Source organism: Astyanax mexicanus, chromosome 21, assembly GCF_023375975.1.
Source record: "Astyanax mexicanus isolate ESR-SI-001 chromosome 21, AstMex3_surface, whole genome shotgun sequence".
NCBI lineage: Eukaryota > Metazoa > Chordata > Actinopteri > Characiformes > Acestrorhamphidae > Astyanax > Astyanax mexicanus.
The window spans coordinates 28,127,735-28,145,672 of NC_064428.1; the positions used below are offsets into that span (position 1 = coordinate 28,127,735).

The 17,938-nt window shown below is 37.8% G+C and overlaps 1 protein-coding gene across 1 annotated transcript; it reads left to right on the top strand.

The window, feature by feature from the left end:
• Positions 1-1,467: 1,467 nt before the first annotated feature.
• sts (steroid sulfatase (microsomal), isozyme S) lies at positions 1,468-17,265 on the top strand. Its single transcript, XM_022674680.2, has 10 exons — positions 1,468-1,522; positions 5,414-5,560; positions 6,754-6,875; positions 7,523-7,645; positions 8,549-8,963; positions 9,958-10,094; positions 11,755-11,892; positions 12,705-12,864; positions 14,663-14,784; positions 16,218-17,265. The coding sequence occupies exons 1-10, from the start codon at positions 1,494-1,496 to the stop codon at positions 16,631-16,633; spliced, it is 1,809 nt and encodes a 602-aa protein (XP_022530401.2). The 5' UTR covers positions 1,468-1,493; the 3' UTR covers positions 16,634-17,265.
• Positions 17,266-17,938: the final 673 nt, after the last annotated feature.

Here is a 17,938-nt window from a genome sequence, read left to right on the forward strand (position 1 = left end):
ATACTCACATATCTAACTATACATATGCTTATACATATACACACATACATAAATATACATACATATTAATACATACACACACACGCACAGTTACTTCTATTCTATTGTTTTTTGCAAAAATATGTCATGTGTTACGGATTATGTCATGAAATGCCTACCACAATGGAGGCAAGAAACCGCCACCATGCCCCTGCGATCCAGAGGCAGATAGGGAAGAACCCAGTGGACCCAGACCATCCACAGCCCATTAGGAGCCCAGAAGACCCGCGGCCACACATCCCGATGGTAACCATGTGCACACCCCAGATGAGGACGGGGGAGACTCCAGACGAAGCCCCCATATTTATTTTATTGTTGATGATTATGGCTTACAGCCAATGAAAACCCAAAAATCAGTGTCTCCAAAAAGAAAAATATTATATGAGACCAAGTGGTACTTTTGGCAGTGTGCCAAGTCCTGCTGGAAAATGAAATCCGCATTCCCATATAGCATGAAGTGATATAGCATATGACTTGATATAACACAGTGGATCAACACCAGCAGATGACGTCTCTCCAAATCATCACTGATTGTGGAAACTTCACGCTAGACCTCAAGCAGCTGGAGCTTTTTGTCAGCACCTTCAAGAACTCCTTCAAGATGCTAAGACAACTATTCCAAGTGACTCTACCTCATGAAGATGCAGATCTGTTCTCAAAGCTAAATGTGTTACTCAGAAGAATCTAAAGTATTTACATATTCTGGTTTGTTTAACACTTTTTTTTTTTTTTTTACAAAATAATTCCATGTGTTCCTGTAGAGTTTTAATATAGACTTCAATATTAAATTTACAATGTAGAAAATCATAAAAAAACACATGGAATTAAAAGAGTTTCCAAACTTTTAAACTTTGAGTGCTGCTGTATGTACATCTTTGAAAAAAAAGGAACATTGCTGTTTTATTCTATAAACAACATTTCTCCCAAATTTCAAATAAAAATATTATCATTTAGAGCATTTATTTGCAGAAATTGAAACATCGCTGAAATAACAAAAAAAAAAAAGCTTTCAGACCTCAAATAATGCAAAGAAAACAGGTTCATATTCATAAAGTTTCAAGAGTTCAGAAATCCATATTTGGTGGAATAACCCTGGTTTTTAATCACAATTTAATGTATCTTGGCATGCTCTCCTCCACCAGTCTTACACACTGCTTTTGGATAACTTTATGCCTTTACTCCTGGTGCAAAAAATCAAGTAGTTCAGTTTGGTTTGATGGCTTGTGATCATCCATCTTTCTCTTGATTATATTCCAGAGGTTTTCAGTTTGGTAAAATCAAAGAAAACTCATCATTTTTATGCGGTCTTTTATTTTTTTGAGATCAATAAACACACCCTGTAAAATGTATTGGACGGTTTCGCTGGATCGCTTGTCCAATCAGAGTGAGGAGCGCGGGTCACGTGGCAGCAGTCTTCCTTGTTTTGAGCGCGCGCTGGGCTGTTAAATGAGCTGATGATAAGGAGCAGAAGTTTGACCTGCAGGTAAGCGACCGTTTACACCGTTTACACTGCCTTAAAATGCTTAAAACTGCCTGTAACCCCTGTATTAGCGTTTTCTACACTGTAATATGAGGGTTAAAGACCACATTACAGCTCTAATGAAGCGTGAATGAGGCATATAGAGCGTAAATTCACGAGGAATTACAGTAAAGTGTCGTTTAAACCCACTGACTCACAACTCTAACCCCATATAAACTTAGTTAAAACTGGAGTTTTCTGCCGGTGTTTGCTTGAATATGTACACCTTTTATTTCCTGTGTAGTTCTACTTCTAGTTAAAGAGTGATAGAAGACATTTCACCCTGCAAAAACTAATTTTAGGGAGGCAACTAAGTTGACTAATGTTATAGATATTCCGAACTCTATCTATTACATAAAAAATGATAAATTACATAAGTTTGCTATTTATATGTATATGTCTAAGTAAAATGAACATTGTTGTTTTATTCTATAAACTACAGACAACATTTCAAGTAAAAATATCGCCATTTAAATAATTTATTTGCAGAAAATGATAAATGGCTAACATAACAAAAAAGATGAAGAGCTTTCAGACTTCATATAATGCAAAGAAAACAAGTTCATATTCATAAAGTTTTAAAAGTTCCGAAATCAATATTTGATGGAATAACCCTGGTTTTTAATCACAGTTTTCATGCATCTTGGCATCATGTTCTCCTCCACCAGTCTTACACACTGCTTTTGGATAACTTTATGCCTTTACTCCTGGTGCAAAGATTCAAGCAGTTCAGCTTGGTTTGATGACTTGTGATGATTCATCTTTCTCTTGATTGTAGGGTTTTATAGTGTTTTTATTTTGGTAAAAGAAAAGAAAAGAATATATTTTTTTTATTTTTCTCTCAGTTTTTTTTTTCAGAGTCTCTTTATTTTTATTTATTTATTATTTATTTTTATTTTTTTTGCATGACCGGCCTTTAATAACGGTTTATTACTTACTGTACTGTTAGGAGTATAAAATATCAAACATTAAGGCTTTGACTAATATTGGGATTACTTTGTCCCACAAAATTAGAAAATATATGAAGAAATCAGACTTAATTTGCAAAAAAACAGCTAAAGAATGTAAACAACAGACCTTAAAAAGTTTCGCCAAAAACTTTAACACAGCTTCTAATACAAAACTAAATATTCTAAACACTTCCATAAACACTATAAATGTAAAAGTATTCAAAGAGATATTTCTCAAATGTTCTATTGCACAGGTTAGACACAAGTTTAATATCAAACTACAATATGTTATTTTTTAAGCCATTAGAGGCAATCAAGCATTTAAGTAACTGTTTATCCATTTATCACAATGCCCTTGGTTATCCAGTCAACAAATTCATTCAGTTCAGTTTGCATTAAAATTATCCTTCAAACTACAGTATTATTATATTTAAAAGGTTATAGTTACTGCTCTTGAAGTTTTTTTTTTCAACTCATATTCAGTGTGTTAGTGGGTTTTATCACTTAATAAATGAATAAATAATTCTGTATACAGGACCAATTCTGGGCTCGTCTGAGGGAGAGGAGGAATTTTTTTTTTATTTTCTTGAGCTGTGGAAGCGATTTCATTATTTCATTCCTCTCTTTTTGTGAATAATTTTTTTGTGAGTGAATAATTGTGAAAGCTTTGGTTAGTTGACGTCACAGAGCTGAGCTAACGTCACTCCGGTTTGTTAGCTTGTTAAAAATTCACACGCAAACACACGCACTTCATGATCATCTAAGCATGAAAGGGGACATAATATTCAAAATTCACTTTTTGTGTGCTTTAGTTTTAACTGTAAACATAAAAAAGGTGATGGCTCCAATTTGCATAGAACCTCCCTGGCACCATCATTCACTGGTCAACACACTAGATTAGTTAAAGATCCAACAGCTTTCACAAGCTGGCATAACTATGGACATTTTTGCCTTCTTTTTTTGTTGTTTTTCTTTTTATAAATCTGTTCATTTCATAGGTCGATATTTCAGGATCATTCCACCCTTCTTATTATGTTCTGTTCAGCTTGAGCGAGACAGTTGGAAAAATAAAGACGCAGAGAAATTTTCTCATTAAAGCAGCAATGTTTTATCAACAGCTGATAAAAGATTACACTCATTATTATTTGGAATTCATGTCAATATCTTTTTAGCTTTTTAGCTCCAAGAACGGGCTTAACGGAGGCCTTCACATTTTTCGAACTGAAGTTCTCGTGACCTCATACTTAGCATGAGCTTCCTTTGATGCATTTGATATTAAAACCGCAGCCGAAACCACAAGGATGTCACATCAGTCAGAAGCATTGATATTCAGTGCGCGTGCAGCAGCGTCTATGTAAGAGTTATTCACATTCGGAGCGCATGCGACAGCACCTAAATAAGTTATTCATGTTCAGCATTCACACGGCAACAACTGAGTTACGCTTGATGTCACTGGCTGATGAAAACGACAAAGCACGGGGCGCTGATGCGCGTTTCCTGATGTCGGATTTTACCTGAACTCGCCGAAGTATCTGAACACGTTTAGCCTGTAAGTCAACAGTCTCTACAGTCGGCTTGTGTGAAGCGTTTGTGAATACGGGTGCGCTCTTATCAGTTACGCCTGAATCACGCCTGGTTGTGAACTCCAGCACTGTGTGAACTTTAGCAATTCAGAGCTTTTACAAGCTTTTTGCCATCCTGTTTTGTTGCCTCAAAATGAAATATGCTGATTTTTCATTTACAGTGGGATTATGGAGAAAAAAATGATTTTAAATGCTTGTATTTCTAATTTTCTCTCCTAATTTAGTTAGGCCCACACATTTATCCCCTATCACAAGTAAAGACTAGCATATGCCTCCTCTGACACATGTTATATTAGCCATCACCGCTCAGAGAAAAGCACAGCGACTCGGTTCCAATACATCAGCTCACAGATGCCTTGTGCTGATCGACATCACCCTAGTAGTGATACTTTATTGATCCCTTTACTTTGGGATTGATAGTTTATTGATACTGTATTAATCATGGGACAAGAACTAGTATATGTGGCGTGACAGTAGTGCTGGGCGATATGAGAAAAATCATATATCACGATATATAATTTTTATATCACGATAACGATATATATCATGATCTACCACATAGTATATGGATCTACCACAAGTATGTTCTCAGTTATTCTTTGAAAAATATGACAAAGTAGTATCATTGCTTACTTTTTTCCAACTTTATTTTAAAGTGACATTGAACCCAACGGAGAATTACTACCTTTTAGTGCATGAGGTAGATGCAGTAGCTCATTTTTTCAAAAGAACAATGCGTCTCCATTGTTCAGCTCTCATGAGTTTAATATAACGTAAAGCAGCATCATGTCGCAAAACCACATTATGAAGTTCTTTTGTGAAGATTACTTTATTATCACTTATATAAACCAAATTTATGCAAAGTGACCACGCCAATACATTTCATCGTAGCCTACTTTATATATTTGCATGAATAATTGATGAAATTACTGTAGAAACTATAGGGTTCCCACGATATTTATCGTCATATCGCACAGCACTATGTGACAGTGTAGAATTTGCTCTCTTTAGTCTTTTTTTTTGTGAAATGCTCTGAAGTCTGAGGTGTTTTTTTCCATTATGTAAAGTAAAAAGAAATATTTATTATTTATATGAGTAATTCTCAAGACTATTGCTTGAATCAATACAAACATTGATCTCAGCCAGTCGGTAAATCATTTGGGAGCAAGGTCTTCCCATTATCAGAGATGGTGACATAAATTGCCCTTGTTCCTTTAGTTCCCAGCGGCACTCTGATAAATGTATAGCAAAGTAGAATGTTGACAAAGAATGAAAGGGGCTTTGATGATGGTTGTCTTTTTTTTCTTTTCTAACTCACGCAGAATGAAATCTCCGTGGATCCTGCTCTCCCTCGGCTTGCTGCTCCCCACGCCTTCGGCTGAGGGTGTTGCGAAGCCTAATTTCGTGCTGATGATGGTGGATGATTTGGGAATAGGAGACCTTGGATGCTATGGAAACACCACTCTGAAGTAGGCTGCGTGGCTTTGCTCGCTGTCGGCTTTCATTTCAGACCTTTAGCGACGGAGTCTTTTTCATACGGTGCGGCAGCTCTGCTGCACAAAGCGCCATCTCTGTCTGGAACCTAAAGAGCGGCCTCGGAGGACGAGCGCCAGGTTCAGAAACCGGAGCGAAATATGATCAGAAACTCTAACCATAGGCAGGAGACTTGGAGGATGAAGTGTGTGGTGTGTGTGGTTGAGAGGTTATTACATATGGAGTAGGGCTGCACGATATATCATTTGCGCATCGTCTTGGCGATTTGGCCATGCGCAGTAGTCACATCGCAGGACGTGCAAAGTCACCTAAGGCAATTAAATCACACGCATGTTTCAATGTTTTGATTCTTGACACAAGAAGTAGATACACAGCGCTATCTCTGTGTCTGTGTGAGTGACGGGCTCCTGCTGCCTGAGAAGCAGGGGGAAAGGGAATAGCCTTAATATGAAGATGAATAATAATGAAACAGCAAGTATCTAGTACTTTAGTCTAAATGAATTCTCAGCACAGTGCAAACAGGTATAACAGTGAGACAAGCAGCTAAAGCTTTGATTGGTTGTATGATATGAACATAGCAATTCAGTACTTTTGTTTTTGGGGTGTTGATCCATATGAGTTTCTGCCAGTCATAGTTCACTTAAGATCAAATAGATAAAATCTGCTAATGGGGAAAGCAAATTTCTTTTTTTTGTAAGATTTTTTAAATAAGCAGTTGCAAAATTGCAATATTTCTTGATTTATATAATATTGTTATACTTCAGGGAAAACTATACGATTTATTGCCTTGTTTATATATATATATATATATTGGGATACACACACACACACACACACACACACACACATATATATATATATATATATATATATATATATATATATATATATATATATATATATATATATATATATACATATATACACATGTGTGTGTATCCCAATAAATATTTCCCAATATTCTGAGTTTGTAATACAAATGAACACGTGTCAGCAGGTTCTTGCCAATACCAACCAAATTGTACAGTGTACTGTAAATATTAGTTGTATACAGGTTTATATAGTCATCAATCTTTTCAGAGTAAAAGATAAAAATTGACTTACACTGTGTGACAGCAGCTCTGCTGGGAGCTCTTGTAAACACTGGATTTTGCAATTTACACCGCAGGACGCCCCACATCGACAAGCTGGCACAGGATGGGGTGAAGCTGACCCAGCACCTCGCCGCCTCCCCGCTCTGCACACCCAGCAGGGCAGCTTTCCTCACAGGGAGATACCCCATACGGTCAGGTCAGGAACCTGGAGCTCAGAGCAATACACTGAATTCATACTATTACCGTATTTTTAGGACTATAGGGCGCACTGTATTATTAGGTGCATCAGTGAACGTCTATTTCCTGTCCTATTTTCATAAATAAGGCACATTAAGTGACACTAGTAAGGATGCCTACATTGAAGTGAACAAGGGTGTCACTATGGTTCCCTTCCAAACTGTAATTCTTAAATTAAAAAAGCATATTCTTTCAAAATCTAACAAGCGCTGGATGTTAATCTACACAGATTTCTCACAGACTACAGTCGAATATACTCACCTCTGAATGATAAAATTGCTAGCACTGCTAATGCTGCTGCACCCAGCCTTAGTGCTGGAGAAACTTCACTAAAAACTCACCCATATAATTTTTAATGCTTCTTAATACCTGACTGGTAAAATTCATACATTAGGAGCACTGAATTATAAGTTGTACTGTCGATTACAAAAAAACATTAAAGGATTTTAAGTGCGCATTAAAGTCTGAAAAATACAGTAATTTATGTTGTTTAAGATGTACCATCTGTGGGAATGGACAAAAAGACTAATTGTAGTAACTATATGTGTGTCTGTGTGTGTGTGTGTGTGTGTGTGTGTGTGTGTGTGTGTGTGTGTGTGTGTGCAGGAATGGCAGGTCACGGTCGTCTTGGAGTATACATCATCTCTGCAGCTTCTGGTGGCCTTCGTCAACAGGAGCTCACATTTGCCAGAATCCTGAAAGAACAAGGCTATTCAACTGCGCTAATTGGTAACTTCCTTTTCACATTTCATTTATACTGACCTGCCTCATGTCATTAAAAACTCATCAAGAATTTGACGTAAACTTTTTTTTGTTGAGACTTTTTTTTTCTTATGAAGATATTGCTAAATGAGGCCCAGTCTTGAGAGAAAAAAAAATGAACGTAGATCTGGACATTAAGCCGCTTAAGTAGCAGAGTTATATATATTTATATATAAAAAAGTAAACGTCAAACTTCGCTAGAGAAGAGTTTGAGCTCCAGAAGCTCAAAGAACTCTTTTGGAGACATTATTTTAGAGTGTAAGACACCACAAATCCGTTCATGTCTAAAGTAAAGTAGAGATGGGATCATTCTGGTCCAATATTGGTTTCAGACAAGTGTGATCGCTCTGAACCGTGCCTGGTGCTCTGGCCCATTAAAGAGACTGGACATGGAACGCATGCAGTGTGAGCGCTATTGGTGCACAAGCACTGAACAAGATAATATCGGTGATGCGACATTCCTGTAAACAAGCATGGTGGTGTTGTACCAAATTCAGCACCCCGGCAGGAAAATTACCCTCTCTCAGTAGCGCACACTATGATGCTGTGCATGTAACCATGACTGAAATAACCGTGACTTTTGGCAAACATTTCTAAGTAAGTTAAAGTTAATTATCTCTGCTTTTATCAAGAAGATGCACTCCCGAGAGAGGGTGCTTTGCATGGCGGGGGTGCTGAATTGGCCACAACACCGGCAAGCTCACTGAGCAGTGATTAATAGCGTCAGGGTGCACGGGCACGGATTGTTTAAACACAGTGTGATTGCAGGCCAGCGGTGGAGTGGGGAGGGAGTGCTTTAGCATGATGCAACCGAACCGTGCTTGGTGTGAGAACACACCCTAAATGTTCCCTCTTATTTTTTCACCACAGGAAAATGGCACCTGGGCCTAAACTGTGAACACAGCACCGACCACTGCCACCACCCGAAAGCCCACGGCTTCGACCACTTCTACGGGATCACCATGACCAACCTGCGGGACTGCCAGCCGGGACACGGCTCTGTTCTCTACAACATCCGTGCGCACCTCCCCTACGGCACACTGGGGGCTGCCCTGGCCACCCTCTTCGTCCTCCATGCTGCTGGAACCATATCCATATCCTGGAGGCGTGCCCTGGGCCTGGTGGCTTTATTGATTGTGCCGTTGGCTGCGTTCGGCTTGTTTGTCCTCACATTCCCCAGTTTAAACTGCTTCCTGATGAGAGGAGACGAGGTGGTGGAGCAGCCGTACGTGTCGGAGAACCTAACGCAAAGGATGACTAATGAAGCAGTGGAGTTTCTGGAGAGGTATGAGAATGCTAAAGATACAGCTCTGGAAAAGATTAAGAGACCACTTCAGTTCCTTACAAAGTTTCTCCCAAATTACAATTAAAAATATTGTCATTTAAAGTATTTATTTGCAGAAAATGAGAAATGGCTGAAATAACAAAAAAGATGCAGAGCTTTCAGACCTCAAATAATGCAAAGAAAACAAGTTCATATTCCTAAAGTTTTTTAAGAATTCAGAAATCAATATTTGGTGCAATAACCCTGGTTTTGCAGGTCATGCATCCCTGCAAACCTGCAACCCTGGTCATGCATCTTGGCATGTTCTCCTCCACTAGTCTTACACACTGCTTTTGGATACCTTTATGCCTTTACTCCTGGTGCAAAAATTCAAGCAGTTCAGCTTGGTTTGATGACTTCGATACATAGAGGACATTACTTACTTGATATATGAAAAAAAGATAAAGATTACTAGGAACAATTAAATAATGATGAAATAGTGAATGAAAGTCAGTGCAGTGTCTACCAGGAGATTTTACTGCACTGTTGACAACTTTTATGGAGATGTGGTTTTCATTTTCCAGCAGGACTTTGTTGTTCAGCTCAAATACACAGCACAAGTGCTTAGATCTGGATTTGGGGATATTTTATTGGGACATCTCTAGTTTACAGTGTCAGGCATTGAAGTGAATGTCATGTCTGTTCTGTTTAGATGTTTGCACAATATATTTAGAATTGAGATCCTGATCTTAATTATTAATCTTGATTATTTTGACATTTGAAAGGGCAGATTAGGACATATACTGTCTGTCATTTTGCTGTTTACTATCTCTTATCTGTTTGCTTTGCTTACAGAAATATTTGCCATTAGATACAGTGGCTGCATAAGATAGATGTGCTTATATCAGAATTTGAGAACTTTTTTATTTATCTATTTATTTATTCATTTATTTAAAGTTATGTTCAGCCATGTGACCCGAACAGATAAACAGTTTTGAATATTTTTCATCCACAGGAGCTCAGACAGACCCTTCTTGCTCTTCTTCTCCTTCCTCCAAGTGCACACGGCCCTCTTCGCCTCGCCACGCTTCCGCGGCAGAAGCCGGCATGGCCTGTATGGAGACGCCGTCATGGAAGTGGACTGGAGTGTAGGTACTGTTCGTGGAGTCTGTACACTGAAACTTGAAGGAAAGGATTTATTTAGTGTCTAGACCCTTTTTTTTGTTCGGGGGAAGAACTGGAGGAACCAGACTGATCTTCTTTGGTTTAATGGTGAGAAAAGCCGGTCTAAACAGATGAGTGTATGAGTATTTGTGGCTGAGGTCACTGTAACAGCAGCAGCATAAAGACTTATTTATTGGATAGGATGGCTAAGCCTTCCAGTCATACACTCAACTTAAAAAGTAATAAAATTAAATAAAATAAATAGCTAGACCCAGATGAAATCAGCCAATAGGTATAAAACTGTGGGTGACGTTGTGCCAGACTGTCTTGAGTGACTTTTCAGGGATAGGTTCCGCCACGTCATCTTTAGTCTTCATTATAGGTGCTTTTACAGCCCAACTTTACACTAAAAATAAGGTCCTGCAACTTTTTGCACCAGGGTTTCCTGCAATGCTTTTTAGTTAGAAAGGCCACCTTAAAAATGAATGCCCTTCCCACTTTGACGACTACAGCAAGATCAACAGCAAACTAAATACCTGCCTTCCTCTTTTGTGAACATGGACTCACTTTACTGGCAAATATGGTTCTTTGTTTTTTAATTGTTTCTATAATTTATTATAAGAGTATACATGGACTGGCGATTAGCTAATCCAAATACTGAGCTGAAATTTAGGTTGCTTTGTTTGAGTCTAGGCCTTAATCTGAAGATGTCACAGAAAATTCTTCTTGTAAAGTTGCAAAATTCTGATCTAAATCCCATTAAGAATCTGTGGCAAGACATGAAAATTGCTGTTCACAGATGCTCTACATCCAACCTGGCTGAGCTTGAGCTATTTTGCAAAGAAGAATGGACAAAAATCTCTAGATGCGCAAAGCTGGTAGAGACATATCCAAAAAAGACTTGCAGCTGTAATTACAACGAAAGGTGACTCTACTAAGTGCTGAATACTTTTGCACCTCATACTTTTCAAATTTTTATTTGATTATTTTTTTACTACTTTGTGTTGGTGCAACAATTAGTATCTCCATAAATGTTAGCAGTCAGCAGAGGGAAGCATGAAGTGCTGTAAGATTTTGTGGGAAAACAAAACTGCACTGACTTTAGACTTGATAATAAAACACAGTGGATCAACACCAGATGACATGTCTCTCCAAAACATCACTGATTGGTGGAAACTTCACACTAGACCTCAAGCAGTTTGGACTGTGTGTCTCTCCACTCTTCCTCCAGACTCTGCTCCCTTGATTCACAAATGAAATGTAAAATTTACTGATGATCAGTGATGTGGATTTCATTTTCCAGCAGGACTTGGCACACTGTCCACACTGCCAAAAGAACTAATTGGTCTTATATAATATTCTAATTTTCTGAGACACTGATTTTTGGGTTTTCTTTGGCTGTAAGCCCTAATCATTATCAACAATGAAATAAATAAATAAACACTTAAAATAGATCATATACATCTATATAATGAGTTTCACATTTTGAACTGAATCACTATCATAAAGTAAGTTTCAATAAGGTTCATACTTTAGGACAAATTACAGGAAGTTGAGTTGAGGCTGGTAATAATCTGTTGCACTCCCTCACTTCCATTTGTATATTAGAGGGTTTGTTTGTAATTATGTGTGTTTTTGCTGTTTGTAGGTCAGATAATGAAGACTTTGGAACGTCTTAAGCTGGTGGAGAACACCATGGTTTACCTGACCTCAGATCAGGGTCCACACTTGGAGGAGATTTCTGTACATGGAGAGGTGCACAGGGGCCACAATGGCATCTATAAGGGTTAGTATATGTAAATAAGTTTATTTAGCTATTCTCTGAATGTTATGTAATGTGTGTGTGTGTGTGTATATATATATATATATATATATATATATATATATATATATATATATATATATATATATATATATTACTTATTTAAATGACTAGATTTTAGACACCAATTTTGGTTTATTTATAGATTTAACATATTGGAAAACAATTAACAAATCAACATTTAAAATATGCACATATATCCATTCATGTACAAAACGTGTACTTACCCTCTCTTCCAAAAATGAACAAAAAACGTGAAAATATTATTTTTAAAAATTATTTTAGCTATTCTTATTTCTCTTCTTTTTACATTTCTTAATCTATCCAAATTTTCCAGCTAACTATTTAAACCCATGAACTGCCAAACAACTGGCATGGTACATTAATTGTATACAATAATCTGCATCTTCATTTCTTTATTTATTTTTTTTTAATCATTAAAGACACTGATTACAAACTTTTTAAGCCTTTGTAGAAAGTGGAGATATTTTTATCCTCACAGATTCTTATTTTCGGAAAAAGGACGAAAAGTGTGCGTGTGGGGAGGGAATGTGTCTCGCGTTTATAATTTAATATTTCATTTGAAATGCCAAGTGTCCTCCAAGAGTTTTCAAGAGTTCTTGAAATGAATTATTTAATAAATATCAGCGCTTCAAGATGCCCTTTTCTTGTAATTACTTCCAAATGCTAACTGTGTTTCTGCCATTCCAACCCCCTATATGTTTATTTATTTATTTATTTTTTATTTATTTTTTTGTTTGTTTTTTTCTGAGTAGCTGGGAAATCGACCAATTGGGAGGGAGGCATTCGGGTCCCGGGCATTCTCCATTGGCCTGGTCAGATACCTGCAGGAAAAGTCATTGACGAGCCCACCAGTAACATGGACCTCTTCCCCAGTGTGCTGAAACTAGCAGGAGCTAATATACCCAGTGACAGGTGAGCCTCCGCCACCCGGCAGCTCAGAACTCAGAGCTGTCAATCAAAGTGACAGTGTATAAATGTGGGTCACTGTGGTGTATTGTGTTATCTGTGGTGTTTGATTCAGATTTGATTCTGGAAAGCAGCATTTAAACTAGTGCTTTACATAAGCTATAAATAATTTGGATCTGTCTGTTCACATGGAGAATTTGAGCCAGATGTCGTCGCTCACAAACATTTCAAACACACTGAGCTGTCCACTGGGGGTAGTAATGCCTTCTCTGACATATCGAGATGTGTCTTAAATTTTTTGGAGGAAACTCTGTGCTTTGATGAGGGGACAAAAATACCAAATATTAAGACTTTGGAAAATAAACTCATCAGTTCCATTCTTTTGTATTATATATCTTATTTTCTGTATTTTTTTTGGGAAAACGAGTAATGTAATGTCAATTCTTTGTATGTCCTGTACATATGCAGTATTGACAATAAAAACTACTTGACTTGACTAGATATCTAACCTGGCAGAGACAGAGCGAGTCCTGAGTATGGACATTTAAATAAGCAGTGTTTGTGTTGGTTAGTATGAATGGGTATATATTTTTTTCATTGCTTGCGAGTTTATTTTTAGGTACTGTAATTACTTTTCTTTGGTTCTTGTGTCTTATCATACAATACACAAACACTTAAATAATACAAGTCAAGTCAAGTAGTTTTATTTTCAATACTGCATTTTTACAGGACATACAGAGAATTTAAATTACGTTACTCTCCTTCCCAGATTTTTCAGCAAGTACAGATAATAGATATAATAAAAGAAAGGATGGGAGACACTATATGTACAATACAGCAGAGACAAAAATAGACATACATGAGACAAAAACAAGGTGCAGTAGTGGTGGGGGTGAAATAAGATATATAAATAGAAATAAAAAGAAATAAGATATATAATATAAAAGAGTGGGAGACACTATATGTACAAAACAACATAACACAATAGACATACGTAAGACGGAAGACAATAGTGCAATATTGATATTGATATTGCAATATTGAAACATGCAGAAACATTTTTAAATATCATTTTTTCTTTTGGTAATTACTGATATTTAATATATTTAAGGTGTTTTATTTAATAAATAATATAAGTGATCTGAAAGGAGGCCGCGTCACACCCGCTCAGTTTAAAATGATTCTTCGGCATGCTCGGTGCAATTACCCATTCTCACCAGAGAGGGCCCTAAATACCCAAAATCCCCAAATTTACAGACTTTAACTCAACTTTAAGATCATGTTGGAATAAACCTTGTAATACTGTTAGTATGCTAAATACCAGCGCTTTAAATGGTTTTCTCTGTATTTTGGCATATTTGAAACACATTTTACCCAGTGACTTGGTTTTATTTAAATTCCACTGTAACATTCTGGCAACCCTGATGGCTCGCTGTCCTGTCCGTTTGTTCTGCTGTCTGTTGCTTAGTAGCGAGACTCGCAATGCATTTTGCATATTCATTATATTTTGACACTTGCAGATTTACTGCTTTTATTTTTAAATATTTTCTATTACAATTACGGGATTTAATCTGTCTGTATGCTCTTAAGTTGAGACCGTAGGTGCATTGCAGCAGCTGGTCTATATCTGGTGGGCTTCATAACCATGTTCTCACATTTTAAAAGTACTGAAAGTCAGTAAGTGAGGACGAGGTCATGGGTTGAGTCAGATACTGTGGACTTTTCACAGAGAGAGAGATTATATATAGAACCTGCACTGCTGGGTATACCCAGTCCAAATATTGAAGCTGTTTCTTTGTTTTAGGCAGATCGACGGCCGAGACCTCATGCCCTTGCTGCAGGGTCGAGTGGAGCGTTCTGAGCACGAGTTTCTGTTCCATTACTGCAACGCCCATTTAAACGCTGTGAGATGGCACCCTAAAAACAGTAAGCCTTATCAAGGAAATGTACTGGATAAGCATCAAATTATTAGGATGTAAATCAAATGTTTAAGAGTCAAACATTTCTGAAAACAACAAACATGGCAACAGTGGAAGAAGTTGTGATCTTGTGGGAATCTTCTACAAAAAGATGTGAAAAGCAACAATGTAAACAGCTGTAAACCTGGCAGTGTTTCTTCTTCGTCATGTTTGTCATGAACTATTCATAGGTCTGCCTCCACGATATTGAGTGGTAATGTTTCGTTCCATCCGAATTCATAACTAAAGCTTTTAGAGACATGGCAAGTTCAGTCTGTCAAAGCAAGATGGGTAAAAAATCTCCTACAATCCTAAAATGTCATCACAGGATGTATAGATTGTTCTCACCAGAGCTGACCACAGTACATGCATCTACCATCAGAAAAAGGTCAAATAATATTTGGATCCAGAAAAGATTGGGGCAAGACTAAAGTTGCCAGAGAACACCTAGACAAAAGGCCAGGACCTTCAGGAACATGTACAGCTCTGGAAAAAAATGAGACCACCTAAAAATAATGAGTTTCAAATTGAAAACCTCTGGAATATAATCAAGAGGAAGATGGATGATCACAACCATTAAACCAAACTGAACTGCTTGATTCTTTGCACCAGGAGTGGCATAAAGTTATCCAAAAGCAGTGTGTAAGACTGGTGGAGGAGAACATGCCAAGATGCATAAAAACAGTGTTATTCCACCAAATATTGATTTCTGAACTCTTAAATGTTTATGTATATGAACTTGTTTTCTCTGCATTATTTGAGGTCTGAAAGCTCTGCATCTTTTTTGTTATTTCTGCCATTTCTCACTTTCTGCAAAGAAATGCTCTAAATGGCAATATTTTTATTAGGAATTTGGGAAAAAATGTCTGTAGTTTATAGAATAAAACAAAAATGTTCATTTTAATCAAACATATACCTATAAATAGCAAAATCAGAGAAACTAAAGTGGTGTCTTTTTGTGAATGTGTTTGTCTATTTTCCCCCAAAAAACCTCTTTGACTTTGACAGTCATACATGGTACAACTTGCAGTAAAAGGGTAGTCCTAGATAATGTATTGGTTGAGAGTGCGAATGGCCTGTGGGAGGAAGCTCCTCCTCGTCCTCTGTGTTTGCATTCAGGGAGCAAATGTGCTTCGCTGAGCAAAAATGAGAAGGTGGTAGATAAGTTGACAGACCTTTACAGGTCTTGCAAGTTGTGAACTCCAAGATACATAAAGGTTCTTTTTGGACTGATGAAGCTAAAGTTTAATTATTTGGGCACAGTAAGAATCTGAGTACAAAACCTTTATACTAAACTTTCTGCTGGTAGATTCAAAGCGTTTTCTTGGGGTGTAGAACTTGTTCACATGTAGTAGTTGAGCCTATATTACAACCACCTGCTTCTTTTCTTATTTTAACCAGGTACCTCAGTGTGGAAGGCCTTCTTCTTCACTCCAAACTTCTACCCCAAAAACGGGACTGCCTGCTTCCACACCCACGCCTGCTTCTGCACCGAAGCCTACGTCACCCGCCATGACCCTCCACTTCTTTACGATCTCTCCAGGGACCCATCTGAAAACTCCCCTCTGACCCCGGCCACTGAGCCTAACTTCTCCTCCATTGTGGAGGTGATGGTGGAGGTGGCGAGGGTCCATACCCAGGGCATACAGCCTGTGGTGGACCAACTCTCTCCTGGGCACTTGGTGTGGAAGCCCTGGCTGCAGCCATGCTGCTCGTCTCTCAGCCAGCTGTGTCAGTGTGAGCGAGACCACCAGAAAGGATCTCTGGACTTTGAGGTGGATGAGATGGACACAAGACGGAAAGATTACGAGATCTGATGTTGTTTCAATTCTGGATTGGACACAGTAATTGTTTTAATTGGTTGGGGGTACCAGAACTAATGCAGAAAACGCCTGCTTGAATGTCTGTAAGTGAGAATTAAGCACAAGTGGGAAAGTTTAGATTTTAAAAAAGGCACTTTATCTTTTTTTTTTTTTTAAACCTTTGACCTACACACTTTGACCTACATGCCAAAAATGGTGAATGATCGTGACTGGCGGTGTCTGGCTAAAATTCTCTCTGCAAACAGATATTCCATCCACATTCAATTTAGGAGATCCCAAATGCATATTTCTCAAGTTAGTGGGGCTTTCTTAAGCTCCAATGAACCATGGCAAAATTCATTCGCAGAAACTAGTAGGTAAATGTTGTTGACTTATTGTGTGATAAGTAAAGGATGATCAGTGTAATGTCTAAAGCCCTATCCAGATGGGATTAGTTTCTCAGAGGGTTTTGGGGTTTTTAGTCCCGTTCAGACACAAATCTCTGAGTTTCGTCACCTCACGTTTAATAAAATAGCTATTCGTCCACTGTACGCACCGTAGTTACACTTTAGCCGTGTGTTTCCATAAAGATCCACATAAACACAACAGCGAGAGGAAATGGAGGAGCTACTGAACGTGATGTCATGTGACCAAGAAAGCCAAAAAACTCACTGGTCCTGTTTTTTCAGTTGCAGTCCAGATGCAAGAATTTTATCACTGAGAAACTAATCCCATCCAGATAGGGCTTAAATAAAATCCCCTCGATATTGATTGTTTTCTTCCTTTTATTTATGTATTTTAGTGGAACATGCATGCTGCGGTTTTACTGCTGCTGTAGTCTTTTACACTGTTTTTAAGCAAGCGATACACATACTGTAGATCTGTAACTACTGTTTGAATGCAAGACAAATCTGAAACCAAGGAGTAAATTTTTCTGCTTGCCAACTCGTCACAATCATTGTCTTTTGTGGGCGGTGGGCATCATGCCTTTGATGACGTTTTCCTGGTACACACGTGACCCTGTGGATCACATTAAGGAATGTTAAATACCCGCATGACTTCGGAGACGGAATGTCCCATTCATCTGGCATCCACTATCAGAGCTCGATCAAACTCCAATAATTTATGATAATTGACGATAATAACTTGCCATGAGCACACTGGCCAATGTTTAACCTAACTCAACTTACACATGTATTAAGGTGTTAACATCTTACAATCATTTACATACTGACTACATGCTGTCTCATGTTATGGCAGTGTGTAAATTTGATATAAAAGGTAAGTAAATCCTTGATATTTCATCTGCAGCAACAGACC